At 38.8% G+C, this 22,703-nt stretch overlaps 1 protein-coding gene across 2 annotated transcripts in view; it reads right to left on the reverse strand.

Annotated features, from left to right (window-relative positions):
• Nucleotides 1-2,739: 2,739 nt before the first annotated feature.
• The window catches only part of ADK (adenosine kinase), a 271,853-nt gene continuing 251,889 nt past the window's right edge, over nt 2,740-22,703 (reverse strand). For both annotated transcript variants that reach the window (XM_014879843.2, XM_014879844.2), the window contains exons 10-11: nt 21,075-21,161; nt 2,740-3,916 (exon numbers count right to left, since the gene is read on the reverse strand). In XM_014879843.2, the coding sequence (XP_014735329.1) occupies nt 3,792-3,916; nt 21,075-21,161 (212 nt within the window). In that variant the 3' untranslated portion in view covers nt 2,740-3,791. The remainder of the gene's footprint in view (nt 3,917-21,074; nt 21,162-22,703) is intronic.

Here is a 22,703-nt window from a genome sequence, read left to right on the forward strand (position 1 = left end):
AAATCCTTTGCAGAATGATTTCCTTTAAATCCCAAACATGTCATCACACTTTTAATTAACATTTCTTTATGAAAACTGTGGATAAGACCCTTTAAATTAAAGACTGTTCCCAGACTTGTCATCTTAAAACAGTGTGCATTTCTATTGTCATTTTCATGTAGCATATTTTATTTCACTTTCATATAAGTAAAGTTTTTTACTTCCCCTTTCCCCTCCTTTGCCTCTCCTATCTTAACCCTCACACAAGTAGTAACAGCTAGCCCTATCTTTCAAGAGTAAACAAATAGCTCTATATTAGTTCATACACAAAACAGAGCATTCAAATATTCAAAAAACCAGCTATGAGCACAGCCTGAGATGTGGCTGATACTGCCCTACTTGAATTAGCCTTACCACTTTCACTTCCCAAGTTTACCATATAATTGAGCTTATCATCTTTACAGATAGAAAGAGATTGAGAGAGGAAAGTGATTTGCCCAAAGTTACACAGTGGATCACCTGCAGAAACAGAAGCACAACCTTTATTTCCTGATTCCCAGCTCATCATTCTGTTCAGCTATTTAGCACGTGGCTTTTGGAATACTGGGGCTGTTTCCTTGCCTGTAAATCTGAGCAGCATTGCTACACACGGTATTAAAACAAGCCTAAAATGCTCAATGCTGGGCTCAGGAGACTCAGTTTTATTTCCAGCAAAAAGAAAGTTTTATACAAGTGAGGGATGCTTTGGCTGTTGGCTAGTAGGAAATGGATTTCCAATATTTGTTTTCCTGATAGTAACCGAGGTAAAAACGCTGTGTTTAAATAATGGCTCAAGTTCAGTGACAGAGTCACTTCTGTCATCCCATCTGGGATTTGAGACAGTGGCACACATCACTGGCAGACAACTCTTTCAATGATATTTTTCAGAAAGCCCAGTTTTCTAACACACCTCTGTGTGGAATAAGCTGGAAAACAGAGGAAGACTATTTGTGAGTGAGAATATTAAGGGTGACAATATTATCCATTGTATAGATAAACCTCCCCTTCAGCAGTAAGAAGGAGGAAAAGAAGACAGATCCTGCAAAAATTCCAAAATGAAATTGTCAGGCAATCTGACAGCACAATCTGAAACTATTTAGCATGATTTAGCAATATGCTTCAAAGCATCTATATAGCATCCAAAAATATCCATTGACAGATATTGGAGAAATAATGAATGGCTAAATAGAGCAGGTCAGACTCTGATGCCCTTCTATGAATTGGGTAGTAGTTTATTTCTCAGCTGCTCCCACTGGCTTCAAATTCAGCTTTGTAGCTGACACTCAAAGCCAAATGTCAGGAGCCCAAGCTCATTGAACAGATCAGTGGAAAAGCTCAGAACAGAACCTCTGACTCGACTCTTGCATCCTGAACTGAAAACAAGGAATAGAGGCAGGGAGGGAGGGAGGGAGGAAGGAAGGGAGGAAGGGAGGAAGGGAGGAAGGGAGGAAGGGAGGAAGGAAGGAAGGAAGGAAGGAAGGAAGGGATGGAGGGAGAAAGAGTCTCCACAATGCTATGACTACTTGCCTTTACATATCCTCGTTTTCTTCACAGTACACAAGTGTCTTGTAGTTTAATTGGTAAGATAAAAAATGTTTACATACTTATATTCATTTTTAATGACCCATATTTTTCAAGCCAGGACATTGGTAAAGTTGTTTCAAAAGGAATGGAAAGTGTCATGGGTGTAGAGCAAGAGGAATGGCAAATTTAACCATAGAACCATTGGGGTTTTCCTTACTGACAGGCAAATTCATGCAGTAAGAGCGGTGGGGCATATGTGACCATATATTAAAAGCAGGAACTGCAACACATCCATTTTCAGCCTGTCAGTTTTTCTTGATTAAAACATATCACATGGATACATCAAGTTAAGAAATTAGAAATTAACTACGAGATGTAAAAAATCACATTCTTCTGATCAACTCATAAAGCCTGAAGACCAAGCACATTGCAGACTCTTAGTTTCGTTTGCCACTCTATTTTCACTCCAGCATATTAATTTCTCTTCCTCTCACGTATGCTAGAACATGAGAAATGTACAGCCTAAAGCTCTTTTGAGAGTAGCACTATGATGAAACCAGACCAGTGTTACTTGCACAAAGCTGCTGAGGAGCAGGCTGGCAGAGAGACCAGGGCTGTACAGGGAGCCTTTCTCAGGAAGCCTTTCCCAGGTGTGAGGCAGGGGCTGTGCAGGACAGGGGCACTCACCATGCAGTGCCCTGCAGCTCCATGGATGTGACACAATCCGCACAATTCGCTGGCCAAGACATTCGCAGGAATCCCACACCAGGTGATCTCTCAGTGACAGAGCCTGTTGTCCAATGTGTCAGACTGGACACTGGGCCAAACAAGGGAATTGGGATCTCAGGCTTGATTCCTCCCCACGCTCTTTCCAACACACAAACTGCAATAACAGCATTCAATCTCTGCGTCCTTTGCTCCATCCTGGGCAGTAAAGTGTGAACCCTGCACTGGCTTAACATTCTTTGGTGAACCTTAGCCTTTAATTTTTCATCTCTCCTGTGGTACAAACATCAATCTGATGTTCCTTCTCCTCCTTATTGTTGAGATCACCCTTGAATACCGACCTGGACACTGAAAGTTATGTATAAAACACCGAGATTTAGCAGGTACTGTGGGTTAAGCACCCATGCCTTGTTTCCATTTCAGTAGGATACACAGAAGAAAGACAGACACATACCAAAACAAAACCAGGAGTTACTGTATGACAATTTTTTATTTATCAGTATCAAATTACATAGCAAAGTAATGAATGCAGTGTCAGATCATCTTTTTGAATACTGTAAATACAAACAAAATCCACCATATTGCTTAATTATCCAAAGTAAATTAAAAGTTTAAAAATGTGCGTTTCAGAGATTCCATTTGGCATATCCTGTCAATATATCCTGCATAAATATTTCTGTACCTCATTTTCATTATGTGTACCTTAATGCAGCCTCTAGAAAACACACATGGAGGAGATAGGACCTATCTGTATGTTTATTTTCATCACCAACTCATGCATCTGCCCTGAAATCACTGAAAGTACCTATCTGCTAGCTCACCTGACAGATAAAAGTGACTGTACCTATAGACCTAGAGATGTACTGACAGATAAAAGTGGCCAGACCCAAAGCTATTGCCATCAGTGCAAGATGGCTGAATGCAAGGTACCACAGCTGTGGATCAGGTCTTGAAATTACTGACAAAACAGTGATGTACTTTCATGGAAGCTGGACTATCTGATAGCCAGATCTTGTACACTCCAATACATATGGAAATTCCTGGGACATTTACACCACTCTTTACACAGGTCTGACTCTACTAGATAGATAGAACAGCTCCCTATTTATAAGGTTGAATTATGAATAAAGTCAGGTCTGTCCATTTCATGTAAGTTGAATAGCATTTGGCCACAGCTGGATACAAACTAGATAATTCAACAGAAGTACTTTAATGGTGTTAATCAGCAGTGTCATTTAAATGGGACTTCCTTGGAAACTGTGTAAATAGAACACTTTTTCCTGATGGATGAGACAATAAGCTTCACTTAGCACTGTTCCCAAAAGTTAAGACTACTGAGACATGGTAGATGTATGAAATGGAAAATACCATAGAAATATATATTTTGTTTAGAATACAATGAACAGAAGTACAGAAGCGTTGATGCAGGTACTGGAAAGGTAAGGAAAGGGAAGGAGGAAAAATTTAGGCAGCAATCCCATGGCAACACAGAAGTTACTCTTGATCCCTCCAATTCACCACTATCAGTGGAAGTCAGGCTTCTCTGGGAAGGTGCAACCTGAACGCTTGATAATTACGCTGGCTGCGTAATGTCCAGCCCGGATGCACTCAGTCACCGGCCGGTCATAGACGAGCTGGGACAGAAAGCCTATGGGACACAGTGGGAGAGAAAGAGAAGGAAGAAAATGGTCACATTAGTTTTTTGACTGTATCAGTTTGTTACAGGGCAAAGCACTGAAATCCTGGCCTGCCTGCACATACTCCTGCAGCCTGGCCAGTTTAAATTGAGAATTGCACTTGGGTGACCCGCAGGGCTGGAGTGGTGCTGCTGCTATTTCTTTGTGAAGTCTCCATTTTGTAGCTTCCAGTAAATTAAAGATTATCAAGACTGATCATTATTAGTGTTCCCAAAATGATTTTAACAGAATTCCTTTTCTCTTCTTTATAGAGATAAGCCCTGATTCCTCAAAGAACATTTTTCAAACAAAGAGGCAGTTTTCCCTGCTGAGGAGAATTCCTTCTGTTCTCACTGGCTACAGCTACAGCCCCAACACAACTGTGTGCAAGCTCTTCTCCAAAATAGAGAAAGGCATGTAATAGAGAATGTTATATTCAGAGTTACAGGTGCTTGCAGTGCAAGAAAGGTGAAAAACTTTTACCTGATGAGGAAAGTTAGATGACATCTGTTGCCTTTGATAATGGAACATTTAATCTAAAACTTCAGCAAGAGTGGGTACCCCTGAGCATGTGCAGATACCCCCAAACAGCAAACTGTGCAGAGAACAGAACCAGGCACCTCTCAGAACTGGGGCACACGGTTCACAGCTTCAACTGCCACAGCCTGGCATGCACTGCTTGCAAACCCAGCAATCACCAGGAGCCGAGTGCTTTGAAAACCTGAGCATCTCCTAAATGAACAGAGACAGGCAGTCCTAAAAAGGTACTCAGAGAAGTTTAATACAAGCAGCACCAGAAATTGTATGGATTGAGTCCCTCACTTCTGAAGCATTTTGTCTTGGCTGAAGCTATTGTGATCAAAAGCATGACAGAACTTATGGCAGAGGTGAAATATGTATTTTAAATTTGGAAGAGGTTTTCAAGATGTGAGAAGTAAATTTAGTATCTTATAATTTAAAACTCTGTCATTTTAGAGGAAATATTTTATTCACTTTTATCCTGTTTTTAATATGTTTCAGATGTATTTCTCTTCCTCATACAATCACAGAAGGAAAGTGAGACTTGCCTAAGAAAATCAGAATTCTAGCAAGCTGAAAAAATGTTCTTTTTAAAGATTTCATCCACCATTTCAAGTTTCTGTCATGCTCAGGCTTTGGGCCTTGGCAGTACAAATGTAGTCTTGAAACCATGTCTCTGCTAAGTACTGTGTGAAACTCATAAGTACCAACTTCTGACATATTACAAATTTTGATTCAAAGCTGATATAGTTTGCTAGCTTGCTTCCATATTCACTTTCTCAGTTCATCTGGGTTACTATTGGGAAAAGGTTCCACATTGTATTGTGATGCTGTCATTTAACCTGTGCTTTGTTTCTAAATATTTCCTTTTTTGGTACACTACAGCATAATTATAGAAGATAATAAAAATATTTCATCCTATGCAATGATGTCTGCTCTTTGGAGATTAAATATCATGTAAAACAAGAAAAATAAGGTTAGATTAATGAAGGATAGTACTGGTGAGCAAAAGACCTCTTTTCATGAGTTACCAATATCTATCTTGGCTTCTTGATCATGACTGATAGTGAAAAGAAGCCTAATTAATATAGACTTTTTTCTAAGCTGCACCAAATTGGAGAAGAGTTTGAAACTACAAAATCTATAAATCAAACACTTTTCATTGGAATAGGGAAGCCATAGAGAGTAGGCAATTAGTTAAAAAAAAAGGAGAAAACTCATATGTTTCTGACAGCAATACTTTTCTAGAGAACTACATATAGGCTGGCATTTCACAGATATTACTGACATTAGCTGGGAAAAAATGACTCCTTCACCAAGAAAAGGTAAGACCATAAGCACAAATGAAGAAGACAGGAGTTATCAGTATACAAAGATAAGAATCTGAAACAGGAAGAAATTGTGCTGTGAGTGCTATCACTGATGGCAGTCAGGGATGACAGACAACACAACTGTGGCAGAATGGTCCAGCTGCAATAGTTGGGTAACAGTTGAGAAATTCAAACAGCATGCCTGGCACAAATCAGATAGTTTCTGAATAACGAGATGAAAATGGTCTGCTCTCCATTAAATTAACATGCATTCTTAGGAGAAACTTTCTTGGATACATGGAGGGTGTCAATCATTAAATTTAAACTGCCTGGGAGGCAGGAGCTTGCCAGTGTGCTTCTGGGTGGTTAAAACTTGAGAGAAAGTTGTAACCATATGTAAAGTGAGGCTGTTCAGACAGTCCATTTCTGACTCAGTAAGTATGAAGATGCACTGGGCAGGTCTCCAAAGGCAAACATGGGGCTAGTTTTGTGCAGAGCATGAATTCAGAGAATTTATACAAGAAAGAACAACCATCCTCTACATTTATGATCAAGGCATCAAACATACATGAAGATGAGAAAATCTACAGAGCAAAGGACCATAAAACATGAATTACTTTTCAATATCAACTAGACTGACACTGTCATCACCTCCCAGGCTCATTGTAGTTTCAAGTTAGTAAGAGTCTTTTGTCTTCAGTGAAGCTACTTATTTATTCTGATCTAAGTGAAAGCAGAGTCAGGTGAAAAAACATCTTGTTCTAATTGGGGATAGAAATGAGAGATCTCTGTGATTTAAGAGTGTTGCAGAAATGACATTAAGTACAGCTGTCATATATGAGATATGTAGAAACTGCAGTGGGGAGTTTGCCCTCAAACCATTCTCTTGTCTGCTGAGTTTCTCTTAAAAGGTATGTGTTTCATAGATGAAATGGAAATAGCAGTATCTGACACAATATCGCATGGAATGACAATACAAACACACATATCACAAACAGAACTACATCACACAGTAAGACTAGGCAGTTGGCAAAGCAGACCCCAAGGGAACACCAGAAAGCAGTGTTGTTTGAGCAGAGAAGCAAAGAGCTCTATCAGGTTGGCTGCCTTAGCTGCAGAATGTTCTTTTTAGTTAATGCAGTAAAAAGCAACATGGTCAGAATATAATTCAGAGTTTGCCTCCCCCAGTGTATAAGGCACGGTGATGCAAACCCCATGAGTCATACTCTCAAGGCATGGATTCAGATCTGAGTTCCAGCTCAAGAAGTTACTCCCCCATCTGTTTTTCACCATGCTGCTTTGCTGCTGGTATAACCTGATACCCTGTCAAAAGGAGCCAGATCAGTTTAAACAGTAGCTGTTGAGCAGAGGATCTTTGCTAACCCGGCTGATTGAAACTGAAGTGGGTTAGTGAGCACTCAAACAGCTCAACCAGCGAGCAGGGCAGTGGAGGGAAGATGGGAAACAATTGAAGGCTGTAATCTCTTAAGGTGCCATGATTGGAAATTAAAGAAGGAAGTGAACATGGCTTCAGACTTACTTCACACTCCTCCTACAAGTTCAGAGACCAAAAGGGCAGGATTGAACTCTGATCCTGTATCACAGGCCTGGGATCACAGACCTAGATCATCCCAGCACACACTAAAGTAGCTCAGCATCTGCCTCATTTCTGTGTGGTCTGAACTGGTCCCTGGCTATCACTGGAATGGAGTGCAGAAAGCAGCAGGAAATTCTGACTACACCACACAGCCTCACTTCAAGTATTCTACCAGGACAACTTCAGGCCATACTGTTTACCATGTTCTAAGTGCAGCTGCTCTGCAGTAGCACTTCTGCAGTGCTGAAGCCGTGGATGGTGCACCACTCATCATAGCAGAACACAAAGGCAAGAGCCAAGCTCGAGGCTTCCCCATCTGCCTCCTGCCCTGTTATCTGACATGCTAACTCTTTCTGGAGCAAGGGAAAAGGCAGTTGCAGGGTGTCTAGCAAGCCACCCTGATGTAATGAGCCATCCTGGTAAGCTTTCAGAGTAGACTGGAATGCCTTTTGTCTTCACAGGCATGGACAGTAACCACCATGGCCAAGTAACCACCTTGCACCTACTAATCATGAGAACTTCTTCGGAACTGGGTCCAATTCATCCTACTTATCTTCCAATAAAAAAGACAACTTTGCTTCAAAAGTTGCTTTAAACCCTGGAGTGGTAAAAAATGAATTTGCATTCTCAGATGATAGAAGTGATTATAACACACCAATAACTATATTTGGCCCTTAATTATTTCTTTTCTTCTCAGCAGAAAAAAAAAACCAGCTCTGGAATCACTTTGCTCTGAAAAGTGTGCCTGAAATAACTAAGTTAATCTTTATTATCTCCAGCTTCCTTACTACATATTCTCGAAGACAACATTTGTAATTGTTAGGTCTGCAAACAGAATGAGGGACAGAAAAGCGAAGTTGCTTTGTTCCTTTTTGTGCTCCCCACCAAATGGAAAGTCCTGTAAGCCAAGTGCCAGAAATAATGCTTGAGCCCCATAGCCAGACCCAAATTGAGCCCCTCACTGAGATCAGCCCAAATCTCTTTGGGGATGCCAGCAGAAGTTTGAAAAGACACAACAGGACAGCCCACTGGCTGACACAAAAGGTGTTGTCTTCACTTTGTTACTCCTTAGAGGTGAGTAGCACTTAAAAATCATTAAAGGAGAACCAACCTGATTTTCTAGCAAAACAGGTATTTCAGAGGCAATTTCGCTGAAATCAGTGATTTCTTTGGAAGTTTTATTTCCAGATTATTAGTGGTAATTCTGAATGAACACTTCACACTAGTGCAGTCGGACAGGAATGTGGGAGTCCAATAGTGGAGATTTAAAACAGTTCTGGTCTGCTTCAGTAATGGTTTAACAACACTTAAAAACATCTCATATTGAAGCCAAATGTTTCATTTCAAATCCTACACTTGACAATTAATTTTAATGACTGTTAATTACTAATGCTGGCTGAAAATCCATTTATAGCCTCCGACACCCAGTTTCCCCACTACTCGTCTTTCTGCAGTTTCTCTCACACTTCCAACCTTTATAAAATGCCCATGGCAATTTTTTTTTTAATGCAAGAGAGAAAAGCTGAAAAAATCTAGTTATCAAATGCATCAATTATAAACAACTACAAGCTGACCCCGAGTCAGAGCCCCACAAAACCTTTTTGCTACGCGATGTTCCCAGACAATTCTGCTTCCAGATGAGCTCTGAAGCATATAACCTATGCTAGCCAGGCCATTCACCATCAAAATTGTCCCAGCCACAAAAAGGATCATGACCAGCTTAGCTGACTCCTCTTTTTTCGTATTTAAAATTTCTACAGCCTAATTGGAGAACTGCACTTTTAAAAATAGTGTTATTCCACCATGGGGACAGTTGCAAGCACCTTTTCACACTCTGGTTCATATACAGAATTTATCACAGTTGCTGGGGCACTCATCTATTTTTATGTGATCCCACTAGATTTCCAGGCCAGGAGTGTGGGAAGATGCAGTTTTGAAGAAATATTACCCAGTTCACGTAAGCCTTGTAGATGATATGATCAGGGCTTTTTTTGAGGTCTTTTAGCACTATTGGAGCAGGGTAATGTTGTAGCACAAGCCTGGTCAGTAGTAACCAGGTGATTGGCAAGAGCCAAGAGCCACCCAGCCACCCTAGATTTTGTAAAAGATGTTGGCATCAGTTGATTCTGCAATGTAGTCACTGAACGACCGTACGTCAACATGCTGAGGTTTCTCCTTTTTTAATTTTGTGGCAGATGGTGGATATTACAGCCAAGAACTGTGGTAAGCCAGAGGCCCTGCCCATTGCTATCAAACCAAATGTTGGCTATTCTAAATGGAAACGTTTTTGATTAAGGGTGGGATTTGGCTTCTGTTTTCATGTCTTTTGGCACAGTGGTCTGACACATCAGACTTACAGTATATAAGACAAATTAAATGTAAGCATCTTCAAACACTCTATATTTCAACCTTCAAGCACTTTAGCACTTTCTCTCTCAAAATTTACTGTAAAAATGATTCCATACATGCATATATATGTTATTAAATACAAATGTATATGCATAGCAACACGAGTCTTTTTCTCTCTTTTAAAATTAAATGGCTCTGTGCTTCTATAGAACTGTAGTGCCAGGCTAATTACAATTGAGAGAAAAAAGGTTACCAAACCTTCCATAAAAATGGTCATTTAAGATGTATATCTAACAAGTGGCAACCTTGAAATCTCTCACTGGAAAGAACATTAGAAAATCCTTCCTGACTATACCACTGGAGGAAAGTTTTAATAAAAGCTAATTAAACTACAAAAATCTCAAGTGGTTAACTGATTTTAGGGGCTAAATTTCTGGCAATTCTAATTATCCTCTTGTGGCCTCACTTAGTGTTTCACAACCATGACAGATGACAATGAAAAACTGCAGTTAAATTCATCCTCCCTGACACCATGCTAAGCACTGGCTTCTCCCTCTCCAAGTAAAATCAATACCATGTTTGAGTAAACACGTTTACAGCTTTATTAGGATGTCTTGCTTGTTCTGTAACAGCGACTTGAAGCTGTGGTAGCAAATCGACTCAACTCAGTTAAACCTAGAGAGCTGAGTAAGAGGCTCATCGATAAGGTTGTTATATAAATAAACTGCAGGAGACCAGAAAGCTGGAACAAACAGCTTGGTAAATGTCAATATTTTTACTTCCAGAGAATGACAAAACCATGAGATCACGACTAAAATGTTTCAGAAGTCTATATTTACTTTATTTATAAAATGGTCACGTGCTAAAAGCATTTCACTGCCTGTGTACAAGAAATTTATTCTTTTATAATCATCAGCATGAATACTAAACCAAGCATGTTTTAAGAAATGCAGTGATATTGGTATCACTATGCCTATCCCTCTTGTTTTCTTCTTATTTATGGATAGATTTTTCAATGCATTGAATTTCTGTAAGGATCACTCAGATGGGTGTACATCTTCCTCAGTCTGAGGTTATACAGTCATTTATGGACTCATGCAAATAATACAACTTTGCATTTACTAGACAACTATGAATAAGTGAAAGGCGTGTTTTCAGTTTAGCAGCCTTTTCCTGGAATGGAGAGGAGGTGTTGAATACACAAAACAAAAAAAGAACACAGTTTCTAAAGCTTTAAAGTGTTACATGTGGAAAATGTTAATGAAAAATTTCTGCAGAAATGTGACAATAAAAAAGAAGAAATAAAACTTCATTACATCCCTGTTATTCCATCAGGAATCAGTTACTCAAGGCTGAATAATTTCATTGCATTGCACATGATTGCCACTGCTTGGCTCTACTGGGCCAGCTCAGTGCAGCTGAGAGAACAAGGTGTCATCACAGTTCCCAGGGCCTGTATGTGCTCATGCCCACCTGAGACTCCCTCTAAGGAACATCAGCAGTCTTGTTCCTTTGATGCTTGCATCCCAGGAGGAACAGTGTATGCTCTGTGCTGGTTTGCTCCCAAAGGCTGTGCCATGGATTGAGAAAACAGACCCTGAGGTGAAGGCTGCTTAGATTGATTGAGTTTTTCTACCACTGCCCTGTGCCTAGGCTGCATACTGTCCACCTTCTGACAGGAGACAGCTCAAAGCTGGAGCTTTGTTATACTTTGTTATAAATATAAGCAGTATTTTATACTCTGACATACTTCAGCATTAATCATCCTCAGTGGACTGTATTTATAACCTGTTGCATATCACTTCTATTAAATTCCCCAGTGCCTCTTACTGTCCAAGAAAAGAACCATTTCAGTCTATAATATGCTCCAACAAAGATGTGATAGAGGAAAATGATAACAAAGTTACAACTTCTCATGGTTTGGTCCTATTTTTGATTTTTAAGTCCACATGATGAGCATTGGGAAATTTCCTTTAGGATCAGAATCCGGTTGCCTTAGGCTTGTCTTCAGCAGTCTCCAGGGGAAACGTGATTAAAAACCCCCCTCCAAGCTTACAAGGAGTATCCAAGGCACTGCATGTGCCAAACCAGAAACAGGTGTTTTCATTGGAAGTATCTTCTCTATTAAAAAAAACAAACAAACAACCTTCCAGGCTGATATTTCTTTTTGTTTTTCCTAAAAGCATTTCCTAGAAGTGTTCTTCAAAATCTAAAATTCTTCTTAGTAATTTTTGAGACAGAAGAGTGAAATAAGCTTTCTTTTATTAGTACCTGTGGAAAATTTCTGAACCTCAAACCAGATCTGTTGCATTGACACTAAATGGTGGCAATTATTACACTTACTGCTTGGAATAAGAGGAAGAGAACTGCACTAATTTACTATAGCTATAATGAAGTTCTAAGGATAATAAAATGGAATAATATGTCCTATCCTTGACTCAGTTTTTAACATATATTCAGGTGCAAAAAAGGTTGCACGAGTGTGACTTTATAGCCAAGATTCATATGCACAAAAGTTAGGAGATTTGAAGTTGCATTTGCAGAACAACCATCTCTCAGGAGAGTTTTATTTGCAGGTGTGCTTCCACACAGCCAAGCCAGCAGTATGTAAAGAGAATCAAAAAGCAACACCCAGTGCAGTGGGAATAAAGGAGCTAGGCAGCCTGTGAATTTCCTGACTTTTGTGGGCTGAAATAGCCTACCCTAGCATTATATTTATAATGCTCCTATTTTAATACACTGACACTTAATATCTTTTGCCTCTTTAAATATCTGTTACAGTTCTGGATTGATAGCAGAAATTTACTGATCACCAGTAACAGTAACATCCCTTTCCACTGGGTCAGAGATCAGTGTCAAATCACCACTGCTTTTAACTGGGACCACGTTTTTTCTTTTAATTCCTTTTTACTGCAATCTTGCCATCTTCACACTTCAAGTATGAGCCCATTGCAGTGTGGGGGAAGTGAACAAATTCTGGGAGACTTTACCGTGCTGTTATATAACAGAGGAGCTGTAAGTGAGAGAGGACCCAGCCTGTGAACACCATGGCCTGAGAAGTGTCCTCATGGTCATTGTGTCCATGTCCTTAGCACCCACAGAGCATGTCAGATGTCAAACAGACAATATATTTCAGTGTATTTCTGTATTTCATTGTGTGGTGTTTTATCTCCTGTGAATATGGCATCAGCTTAATCTGACACATCATTTCTTAGGGGACTAAATCCTGCCCTGATTCCCAGGGGAATGTTCTTGATGATCCAATCTGACGACTGCCTCTGTCTCTACTCAGAATACATTAAAATAACACAAAAATATTGCCAACAGTCTGCAAGCAAGGTAATAGTAACTCATTAAAGTAATTTCTAACCTTCCACATGAACGTTTTCTTTATCATTACATGATTTTCTAACACATGACACATTAACATAAAATGAAATGTTATGAGGGTAGGCATAGTAGGCATGACAAAGTATTTTAAACGGTGATGATTTGCTTTGAGGCGTTAAGTCAATTTGTAATTGTCCCATAGCTATTACAGCAAAAATTGGAACTTTGTAATTGGTTTTGAAAATCTATTTTTAACACAGTAGGTTTGTTTTTTAAAGTGTACACAATCTATTTGACATTTCTTTTTCACAGGACCTGTCCAGAATGTCACTGAATTTATGGTGAGGTAAATTAGAGCTTTTAAAAGCCAATTTTGCAAAATATTAATCCTCTTTCTGTGTACTGAGGCTCCCTTAAAACTGACGGTGTCACTGACAGGAAGAGAGACACAGAGGCTAAAGGAATCAGCTCCTGCTTCAGTCTAATTAGAAACTTCTGAGGGTTTTTTAATTCCTTACACTGATCCTTTTAAGTGGATCTTTTGCTTCTACATGTTATTTAAGAAATGACAGCAAGTATATTGTGCTTTGCCTTACTTTTATTCTACTATGTCTTTTTCTAGATTGCCTTTAAATGGAATAGGTGAAAATGTGAATTACTATATTTACATTACTGTATTATAAGAATACATATGTAATGAAATTAGGAGGAACAATTAGAGACCAAAAGAAGGGTAGCAATTAAAACAACAAAAACAGTATAATCACAATTATACTTGGACAACACATGCAAACAGGTTTACATACAATGTCAGCACAGAAGAGGGTATTCTTTCCAAAGAAATAATTTTGAATGGAAATTGGTAAACAAGGAAGTAGGGAATTAAAAAGAAACCAGAAATATTACGTGTTTTTTTCTGTGTGATATCTACTTTAATGGTTTTGTTTAAGAAGCTGCAATTCAAACTGTGGCAAATTTCGAAAATGAGCCAATACTAATGCTGAAATTACTAGCAACTGGCTACACTATTGATCAGAATAATGATGTGCCTCTAGCTGAGACTGAGAAAAAAATCAACGAGGAACATATAATCTGGTATCATATAAACTTTCTAGTTTGTAGAAGGTCAGTTACAGAGATAACGTGGTCATCTAATAGCCTGGGTTTATGTGGGGTGTTTATCTGCCAGAGTTCTGAGTGCCATCACAACACAGGGGCTGTAAGTCATGGACATGCTGACAGGTTATCCCCTAGCAAGCCAAGATTGATGCCCTCTCTGCAGCTCAGCTATTATACTCCTGTATGCTGTTTATAAACCAGGAGTAGTAAAGATGGGGAAAATGGGCTGTCAGTCAAAGTACTGATGACACTAAGTAAGTATTTTTATTTCAAAGCTTCCTATCTCATCCACCATGATCTCAGTAACAACAGGATTGCTCAGAGGCAATTAGCCACCAATGTTGTAAAAATGAAAACTAAGAGAGTGCTTTCTGTAATAACACTTATCTTTACTTCAAAGAAAAGCCAGAACAATTCAAAGTATCCCCTCTCTCTTTGTTGGTAAAGATAAATTTGTAGAAAAAAATCAGCCATTACAAGTTACATGCACATACATATTTAATTGATATCACCAAAAAAAATATCCCTTACTCCCAGCTGGCAAGTAGCTCTGCATCTCAGAGCTCTGGTGTTATCAGAAGGGAGTATTTCACAGCAGTGACATTTTATCCACTGTGTTTTCCTCTATCAAATATAATTAAAAAATGATGACAACTTCCCAAGGTATCTTAAACAAGTATAAAAACCTTATAAAAATTAAAGACTGCAATAAGTGGATGAAGTAGCTTCTGATATCACACTCCTGCTGTTCAGAACAGAACAGTTCCCAGCTCCTTGTACTCCTATTTCAACAAATCTAGAATGTTCTAGGGGGACGTGAATACTGGAGATAGAGCTGCCCTTACAGCACAGATTTATACAGAGGAAAATACAACAAATAAGAGAAATAGTAATTTTCAGTACAAACAAATTCTTCCCTAGTCTTCAAGAGCCCTAGAAATCCATTAAGTAATTTTCTTTTAAATATAGTCACAAGCTTACTCGTAATTTAGTACTCTGAAAAAACATTCAAATCTGTCTCTGCTGAAGGCTTTATCAGATCTTTGCACGTTTAGCACTCCTGGAATAGCCATATAGGAACTATTCATAAGAGCTTATTGCCTTTCTCACATGTGCACATGCCTCTATCCCCACAATGCTTGCACAAGAAATACATAAGGGACTTATTAGATACAGTCATGAGCACAGTCCTACTTTGCCCTAGAACAGATTTATTGCAAGAAGATGGAATTCCCACTCTTTGAGCTTCATTTCTTAATTTGGTCAGCTCCTACTCTGGAGCCACCAACATCACCCTCTGAAGATGACTGAGTCTGGATTTCCAGAGGAGCAGGAACTGGCACCTGGGAACTTAATACCTACAGGACTAAAATCAATAAGACCATAACACAATTTAGGTGGGAAGGGACCTCGTTAGGTCACTTGCTCCAGCCCCTGGCTTAAGGCAGGGTCAACTGCGATGATGTCAAATCCCACCAAGATGATTTTTTAATTTTAAAAATAACTGTATTCCTTCCATAAATGATGGATGCTACATAACAACACCATAAGAATTATTATACTGGTTTTAATTATGTTTCCATTTATATCAATATTATACTTGTTTAAATCCACCAGCTTCAGCCAAGGTATTCCAAAGCTATCCTAGGATGTTCAAAACACAAAACCAGACCTTTTTTCAAAGAGGTTTCTGAATCAAACACTTAACAGCAGAGGAGCAACGATGACCAATTATTCCATGCACTATGTATTCTCGTAAACCTGTGTTTTTATTTCTTGTACTGTGGTTTTATAGCTACACATACATGTATATGTACATGCATAATACAGTCAAAGAATGTTTCACATAAAAGATAGTATTTCAGTATTTCAATAATGTAGAAGTATATCAAATATTACTTAGTTCTGAAATCAAAGCTGGATGTCACTCTATCAAAAATCATTTGCATTTACCTCATGAACAGAGGCCAGAATTTGAACAATGTGAGAACCTTTAGGCAAACTCCTACAAGTCCAAGGTCTTTATCTAATGCGTAGAGACATTTAGATTAAGATGGAAAAATAATGCTTGGAATTAACCTCTCTACTAAAGATTAAGAAATAGCTTTACTGAGATAGTTTGGCTCAAATAGAATCAGAAAGAGGGAAGTATCTTCAGTAAGCCCTGTGGTACCTAAAGAGCAGATAAGGATGCCACGAGGCCCACTCACACAAGGACACATGAAAGAGGATGACTCCTCTTTTGCTGCTCTCCCTGTCTCTACCAGAGTAGTTGTCTGATAGCTGAGACAGGAGTTGGCCATCTCATAATGCTCATGCTGGGCTTCACAAGAAAGAGAAAGAGACAGAACTGCTTATCCTGTAAGAACGTGCACCAAAAAATTGTAACTGCAGCTTTCAAACTCTAGCTAGCAGCTTTATGAGATTCCTCAGCACATGAAAGCAGCCAATGCCATTTTAAATTGACAGGTGGTTTGAGCCATTGACCTCCCCTTTGATACTGACAGAGGCAAATTGCTATCAGCTCCTATCTGGCACCGTACAGTGCTTAATGAAGAGCTCCTTCTACCTTGGGATTTCTTTTCCTTGAGAATGGTAGAACATCTTTATAGCATGGTGATAAGCAATACACGCTCGCTGCGATCATTCTGTCACTGCCTTATCATGCTACTTGAAAATGATTTGTGGTTCCATTTCATACTCTAGTACTTTTCATGTAGTGTATGACTAAATCATAGCAGATTATCAAGTCAATATATTTATATTGATGGAACCTGAAGAAACATCGATTTTACACCTTCTCCTATTCATTTGTTATGAACTCTGCACTCAGTTCCAGGGACTAGACAGATTCTAGGGGAGAGATTTTGCAGGGAACAATGGCAGCAACTATCAGAACAGATGCTTATTGTTTTCATTAGTTACGGTGGCAATGACAAAGGGGAGTTCAAACAGAAGGCAGGCCTACTCTGGCTAAAGAGAGCAGGATGGCATAAAGGAAAGCACACGATGGTAAAACTGCCCATATTTCAGTCTATTTATTGCCACTAAGTACACTTTGGTTATCATTACTGCAATGGTTCAAACTGGGGCTGACTAGCAATAAATAAATGTTAATTTAATGAGCAACAGAATGCTTCCCAAACTCTACAAACTAAGGCTGTAATTCCATTAAGAGGACTCTTGTGACATAAGCCATGTCACCAAAGCTCAAGTGATTTGTCAATGTCATAAAAATCTGGAGGTGGAATTGCAACTTTAATTTATGGGTATTTCAGGGATTTATAACCAAGTATCTGTGGCTCTCCTGAAAACCACAAGAGGTGCTGAGATGCTACAAAGTAAACCATTATTGCTTAAATTTGTAAAAGGTAGCAGTGTTGCTGGTAAGCAATAAAAGCACAACTGTGTTAGTGCTGTTTAGAGAAGTGTTTTTAGCATAAAGATACCTGCAGCAATTTAAAAACCCGGTTTCTTATTCATGCACTGCACCAGCCTGAGTGGCAGATGACTTGCTGCCTGAAGTAAGAGGCTAGAAATTCAGAGATATTCCTGGTGCAAACTTAATAAAACCACATTTCAACTGAAGAATGGGGTTTATTTCTTGCTGCTAGCTGTTGGGGTGAGCTAGTTCTCCTTGGAGGCTGGCAGCTTCACGCTCAGAAATGCTGAACTCGTGAATCAACTCACAGAGTTACAAATGCCCAGAAACTTTGTGTCTTTAAACTTCTTCTTGACTTTAAGGTCTCAAGAGCTTCAGTAGTTAGACTGACTCTAGTAAAAAAAAAAAAACATGGTTTTTTTTTTTTAACTTTTACATGGAGAAACGTATGAGGGCCGATTTGCCAAGCTGGCATAATTATTGAGAAAGAATTTCCCTACAATCTGTGAGTTATACCTCTGGAAGAGAATGCCTCTGTGAAAGACCTTTCAAAATATCATAGAATCTAACAAACCTGACCTCCTAATGCAAAACAAATCTTGTTTAATGGGGTTAGTTCTCACGATATCCCACATTCTCCTCTCAGCCAGGACACCTGCTCCAGAAAAACCACTGTTCAGTCATGTTAATGTACTGGGTCCAGAGAAGTATGGGAAACTTTGCCATGGGAGTCTTGTTATAGTTGAATAAAAGAACAAGATTTCCCAGAGGGGATATTGTAACACTGAGTGAATTTTTTACTTAAGGGATTAATTTTGAAATATTTTACTACAAGGACACTAAAATCAAAACATTACATGTACTGTTGCCTAGGTAGTAACAACTGATAAAAACCTCAATTAAAGAAAGAAGCAGAAAAGCACTGAAGAGAATATAACTTTCCTGTTGTAAAAACTCTGTCAGGATAGTAACACTGCAGCTGTCTCAGTGCTAGACCCAGTGCTAGAAGATACACATGTTGAGCAGCATTACCTACAGTACTGCACAGGGCTTGCTGCTAGGGAGATGTTCAAGAACTTCTCCTGTTGCAAATACACACTTTGAAAACACATGAGAAGTGTGGCACAGATAAAATACAGAGAGCTCCCCCAAATGAAACACAGACCAAATCAAAGCCTATCCAGTCCAGTATCCTATTTCCTACATATGGGAAGGAAAATTAAATGACTCGTTTAGGAAGAAGACCACAGTACACATAAGACTAGAATCAGCTGTGTACCTAGACTGTTATGAGCCCAAATTCACCCATCTGGACTAAACTCAGGAAAATCTATTCTCTGAGGAGGATAAATGATCAATTATTTATGGAGTGACAGAGGAGAACAGAGACATCCCAGAAGCCAATGGAAGAACTATGTATATTCTAGCTCATGTTGCTTAGAGTCACAGGAGAGAGAAGCATGGTGCAACAAGAGGTGAGCTCACACCACTCAGGTCAGTGTCTAACTGCAAGGACAGCTCAGACATCTGCCATGGCTGAGCTGACTTCCATTACAGAGGGAAAACCAGCTGTGGTCCCTTCTCTGATAGTGAGAGAAGTGTGCAATGCACTGCACTGCACTTGTGTCCCAGTGAAAAAGCATCTGATGCCTCAGTGCTATTTGTGGGGCAACTGAAGATAACATACACCCATAAGCAGTGATGCAGGACTTTGGCTAAGGTTATTCCAAATACACAGGATCTTGCTGTATCTTAACACTGAGAATGATAAGGGAGAGTTAATCTTTTAAAATATGTCCCTTCACCCTCTCTTAGACAGCTGAGCACTGTCCACATCATTTTTCCCCTTTGAGAAAGGAATCTCACAAGTGATCCAAGATCAGCCTGACAGGATGTGCCCCAGCTCCTTACACTGCTGGTGGAAGGCAGTAGTTTGGAATAGAGACTGATCTGGCTTTTATCAGCTTTTCCACTTAGGATATTCTGATTAAAGTCAATGTTTTAGTCCTTCTACAGAAAACCAGCAGCTATGGCAGTACCAGGGAAAAGGATGTAATTTAAAGAGGAAGGCTTTTGAGAGATGCATTTTTGAATTCGATCTATTATATTTTAAAACAGTTCCTAAAGTCCTGATTATTTAGTTGCAATATTCTTCCTGCAGCTAACTCAGCAAAGAACGAAATTGGGATTATTAAAACCAAAGTCCTGATTTCAAGAGACCTAAAACTGAAGAACAGAAAATAAATACAACCTGAGATAAACACAGCAAGACCTAGTCTCTCTTTTTTTCCCCTTCTCACAAGAACAGCAGCTTTCTGGCACAGCTGATACACAGAGCAAATGTATCCAAGGACAAGCACTTGAAGATGATCTTATTTATGTTATAGTCACTGTTACCTACCGGTTCAAATTTAGTCTTGTTTGTGATTTAGGAACAATAGAGAGTGACAAGCATGTTCTAAAAGGTGTATGAATAATACAATCTAATGTGTTTCCCCCTACTTCTGTCCTTTTTGATTCATGAAAGCACTGAAGTAATGAGTAAAACATTCCTATTCTCAGACAGATTTAAGTATATACTGAACATTTATCTTTGGTTTAAATGCTGCATTAAGTAAGGATGGAATTACTCACATGCTTAAGATTAAGCTTATGTTGAATATTTTCTTGAAGTGGGACACAATTCTGAAGCTTTAATTTGGTAACACACTGCTTGTTATCCCCTTCATAGCTACAAGACTGAGCCCTGCAATTCTATTTATAAAGTCTCTTTTGTAATATTTCCAGTAAATTAGTGACTAATGGAGCCCCTTACAGCTACTACAGACTGGATATTAGAGCCTTCAGGATGCAACAGTGCATCACAGAACTACATGGATGAAGGTTACAATGAATGACAGAAATCTTGGATTAGATTGAATTTTGGCTTATATTGAATAATTTTTTTAAACAGGCATAGACATAACATCCTCTTTTTTCCTTAGAGCTTGCGCCAAAAAAAATAGTAAGTTTGCAAATGGATATTAAGCAATGCCAGATATTTTTGGGGTTTGTTTTAACAAATTAACCCTTTGCATTCTTTTCTGATGTCCAAATAATTGTATTGGAAGCAGATGTTCTACCAAAATTTACATGATCAGAGACATTATGCTCACTTATTAACATACTGTTTAATATTCACTACAACCTGTTTTAAAGAACAACAATGTGTTAACATTTAAGCCAGGAGGGATTTCTGTACACTATATAGTACTTGATGCAGCTTGTTTATGCAACAGTCTGACAGAAACAATTAATCTCATGAAAACGACCAGAATACAGCATAATGGCATATTATTTTTGAAGTGATAGAACACACTTTCCCTTTCAAAGTCAGAACTTAATTAAATCATATAACTTCAGGATGCAGAGAAAAGCTGAAAAGAATGAAGCTTGTTCTGAAGGACAAGCTGAATGAAAAAACAGTAGATTTTATATAGAGAGAATAAGATAATCTCCAAACAACAGAAAGAAGTAAGAAATACCTCCAACAAATGCATCCCCAGCTCCATTGGTATCCACAATTTCACTCTGATCACTCACCAACACAGGGAAAGTAGTCACTTCATTTTCTGTAGAGAAAGGGAAGAATAAAACATGAGTTACTTGGGAATCTGACTTTGAAATGCACAACAAGCAGGGAAAATCAAAACAATTCAAAACTATGACCTTTGGCATGATAATTTGGGTAAAAATAGATTGGATTTGTACTTCTGTCTGTATTTACTCCATAGGGATACAGGAACACATTGAAACAAGCCATAAGTTGTGGGCATTTTCATTATTTACTTCCAACCTCGTTTATTTTCTCTCCTAATGCTAAGGACAAGAAAAAAAGACTAAGGAAAAGAGCAAAAGAAGAAAAAGTAAATCAGAAGGAACAACATAAAACACCTGGGCATATGGACAAGACTGAGAAAAATCCATCCTGCCAAAAACAGTGCTTTCTACTAGTGGCAGGAAGGTGAGATAGTCTCCAGAATGGCCAGTAAAAGCCTCCAAAAGATCAACAGAAACTGCTGCATTGTTAAAACCAAAATAGATGTGAATTAACTGAAATAAAGCTGTGAAATAAAAAGCAAAAACAAGTGGAAATCTAAGTGCTTTCAAATTATACCTTTTAAAAAAATCGATATATGCAACAAGCCTTGCAACTTGCCATCTGACTAGATTTGGTTTCAAGATTTCAATGATTTCACTTTCTCCCTTAGTATTTATTTTAAAAACCCCAACTATTTCCTTCAGCTCCCTGCCCTCTACTGGCACTCATTAAATGTATTGCAATAGGTGGATACTCAGCATCTTCACCTCCAATTCACTGCCACACCACAGTTCAGCATAATTACACCACTTAGGTATGATAACTTTAGAGTTCCAGGGTTATAAATTTAATATATGCCACTAATTAATCAGCTATGGCTTTCCAGGTGGTAATGTCATAATGACGTGATAAAAATATAATTACCACCTTGTCACAATACCTTGTTAAAGTGTAAATTACCCCTGTAACAGAGCCAATGGAAGTTCTGCCTCTGGTAGTCAGTATGCATTAAACTGTCTCAGAGCAAACAGATTGTCCTTTGGCAGACAGCAGGAATTACAAAAAGGGGAGGGGGAAGAAAATCCTGTCAACCAGTGAAAAGAAAAACCATCAGAGCTGTTTTCTTTTAATTTTTGGTAAAAATAGAAATAAAATGGAAAGCAGAGCTTCCAGTAGCTGAAACCTGGAGATGAGTAGTTTCTTCACTGTCCAGCAACAGAGCAGATCATAAAAATCACTCTTACACTGACATACACAGTAGCAAACAAGGAAACCTAGTTTGGAAGGCATATAAAGAATTCACAGTCTCAAATCAGGCAAGTCTGTGTGTGCTGCAGAGGTACCAGAAGGATCCTGGTTTCTGTGAAATGCAGTGTATCAGCTCTACTGCTCTTCACCATCTGCTACTAAGTGAACCAGGCAGATATAATGATGCTGCCTCCAGAGGGAACTGTTGGCTGGCCCACCAGGAGGGGAGGGGAGCATTAGCAACAACCATCCATGAGAGGCAAAGGAAAAAGGGTAATGAAAAACATAAGATGAATATTCCAATTAAAGAACAGGTTTCAGTCAG

The sequence above is a fragment of the Sturnus vulgaris genome, chromosome 8, assembly GCF_052056855.1.
Source record: "Sturnus vulgaris isolate bStuVul1 chromosome 8, bStuVul1.hap1, whole genome shotgun sequence".
Lineage (NCBI taxonomy): Eukaryota > Metazoa > Chordata > Aves > Passeriformes > Sturnidae > Sturnus > Sturnus vulgaris.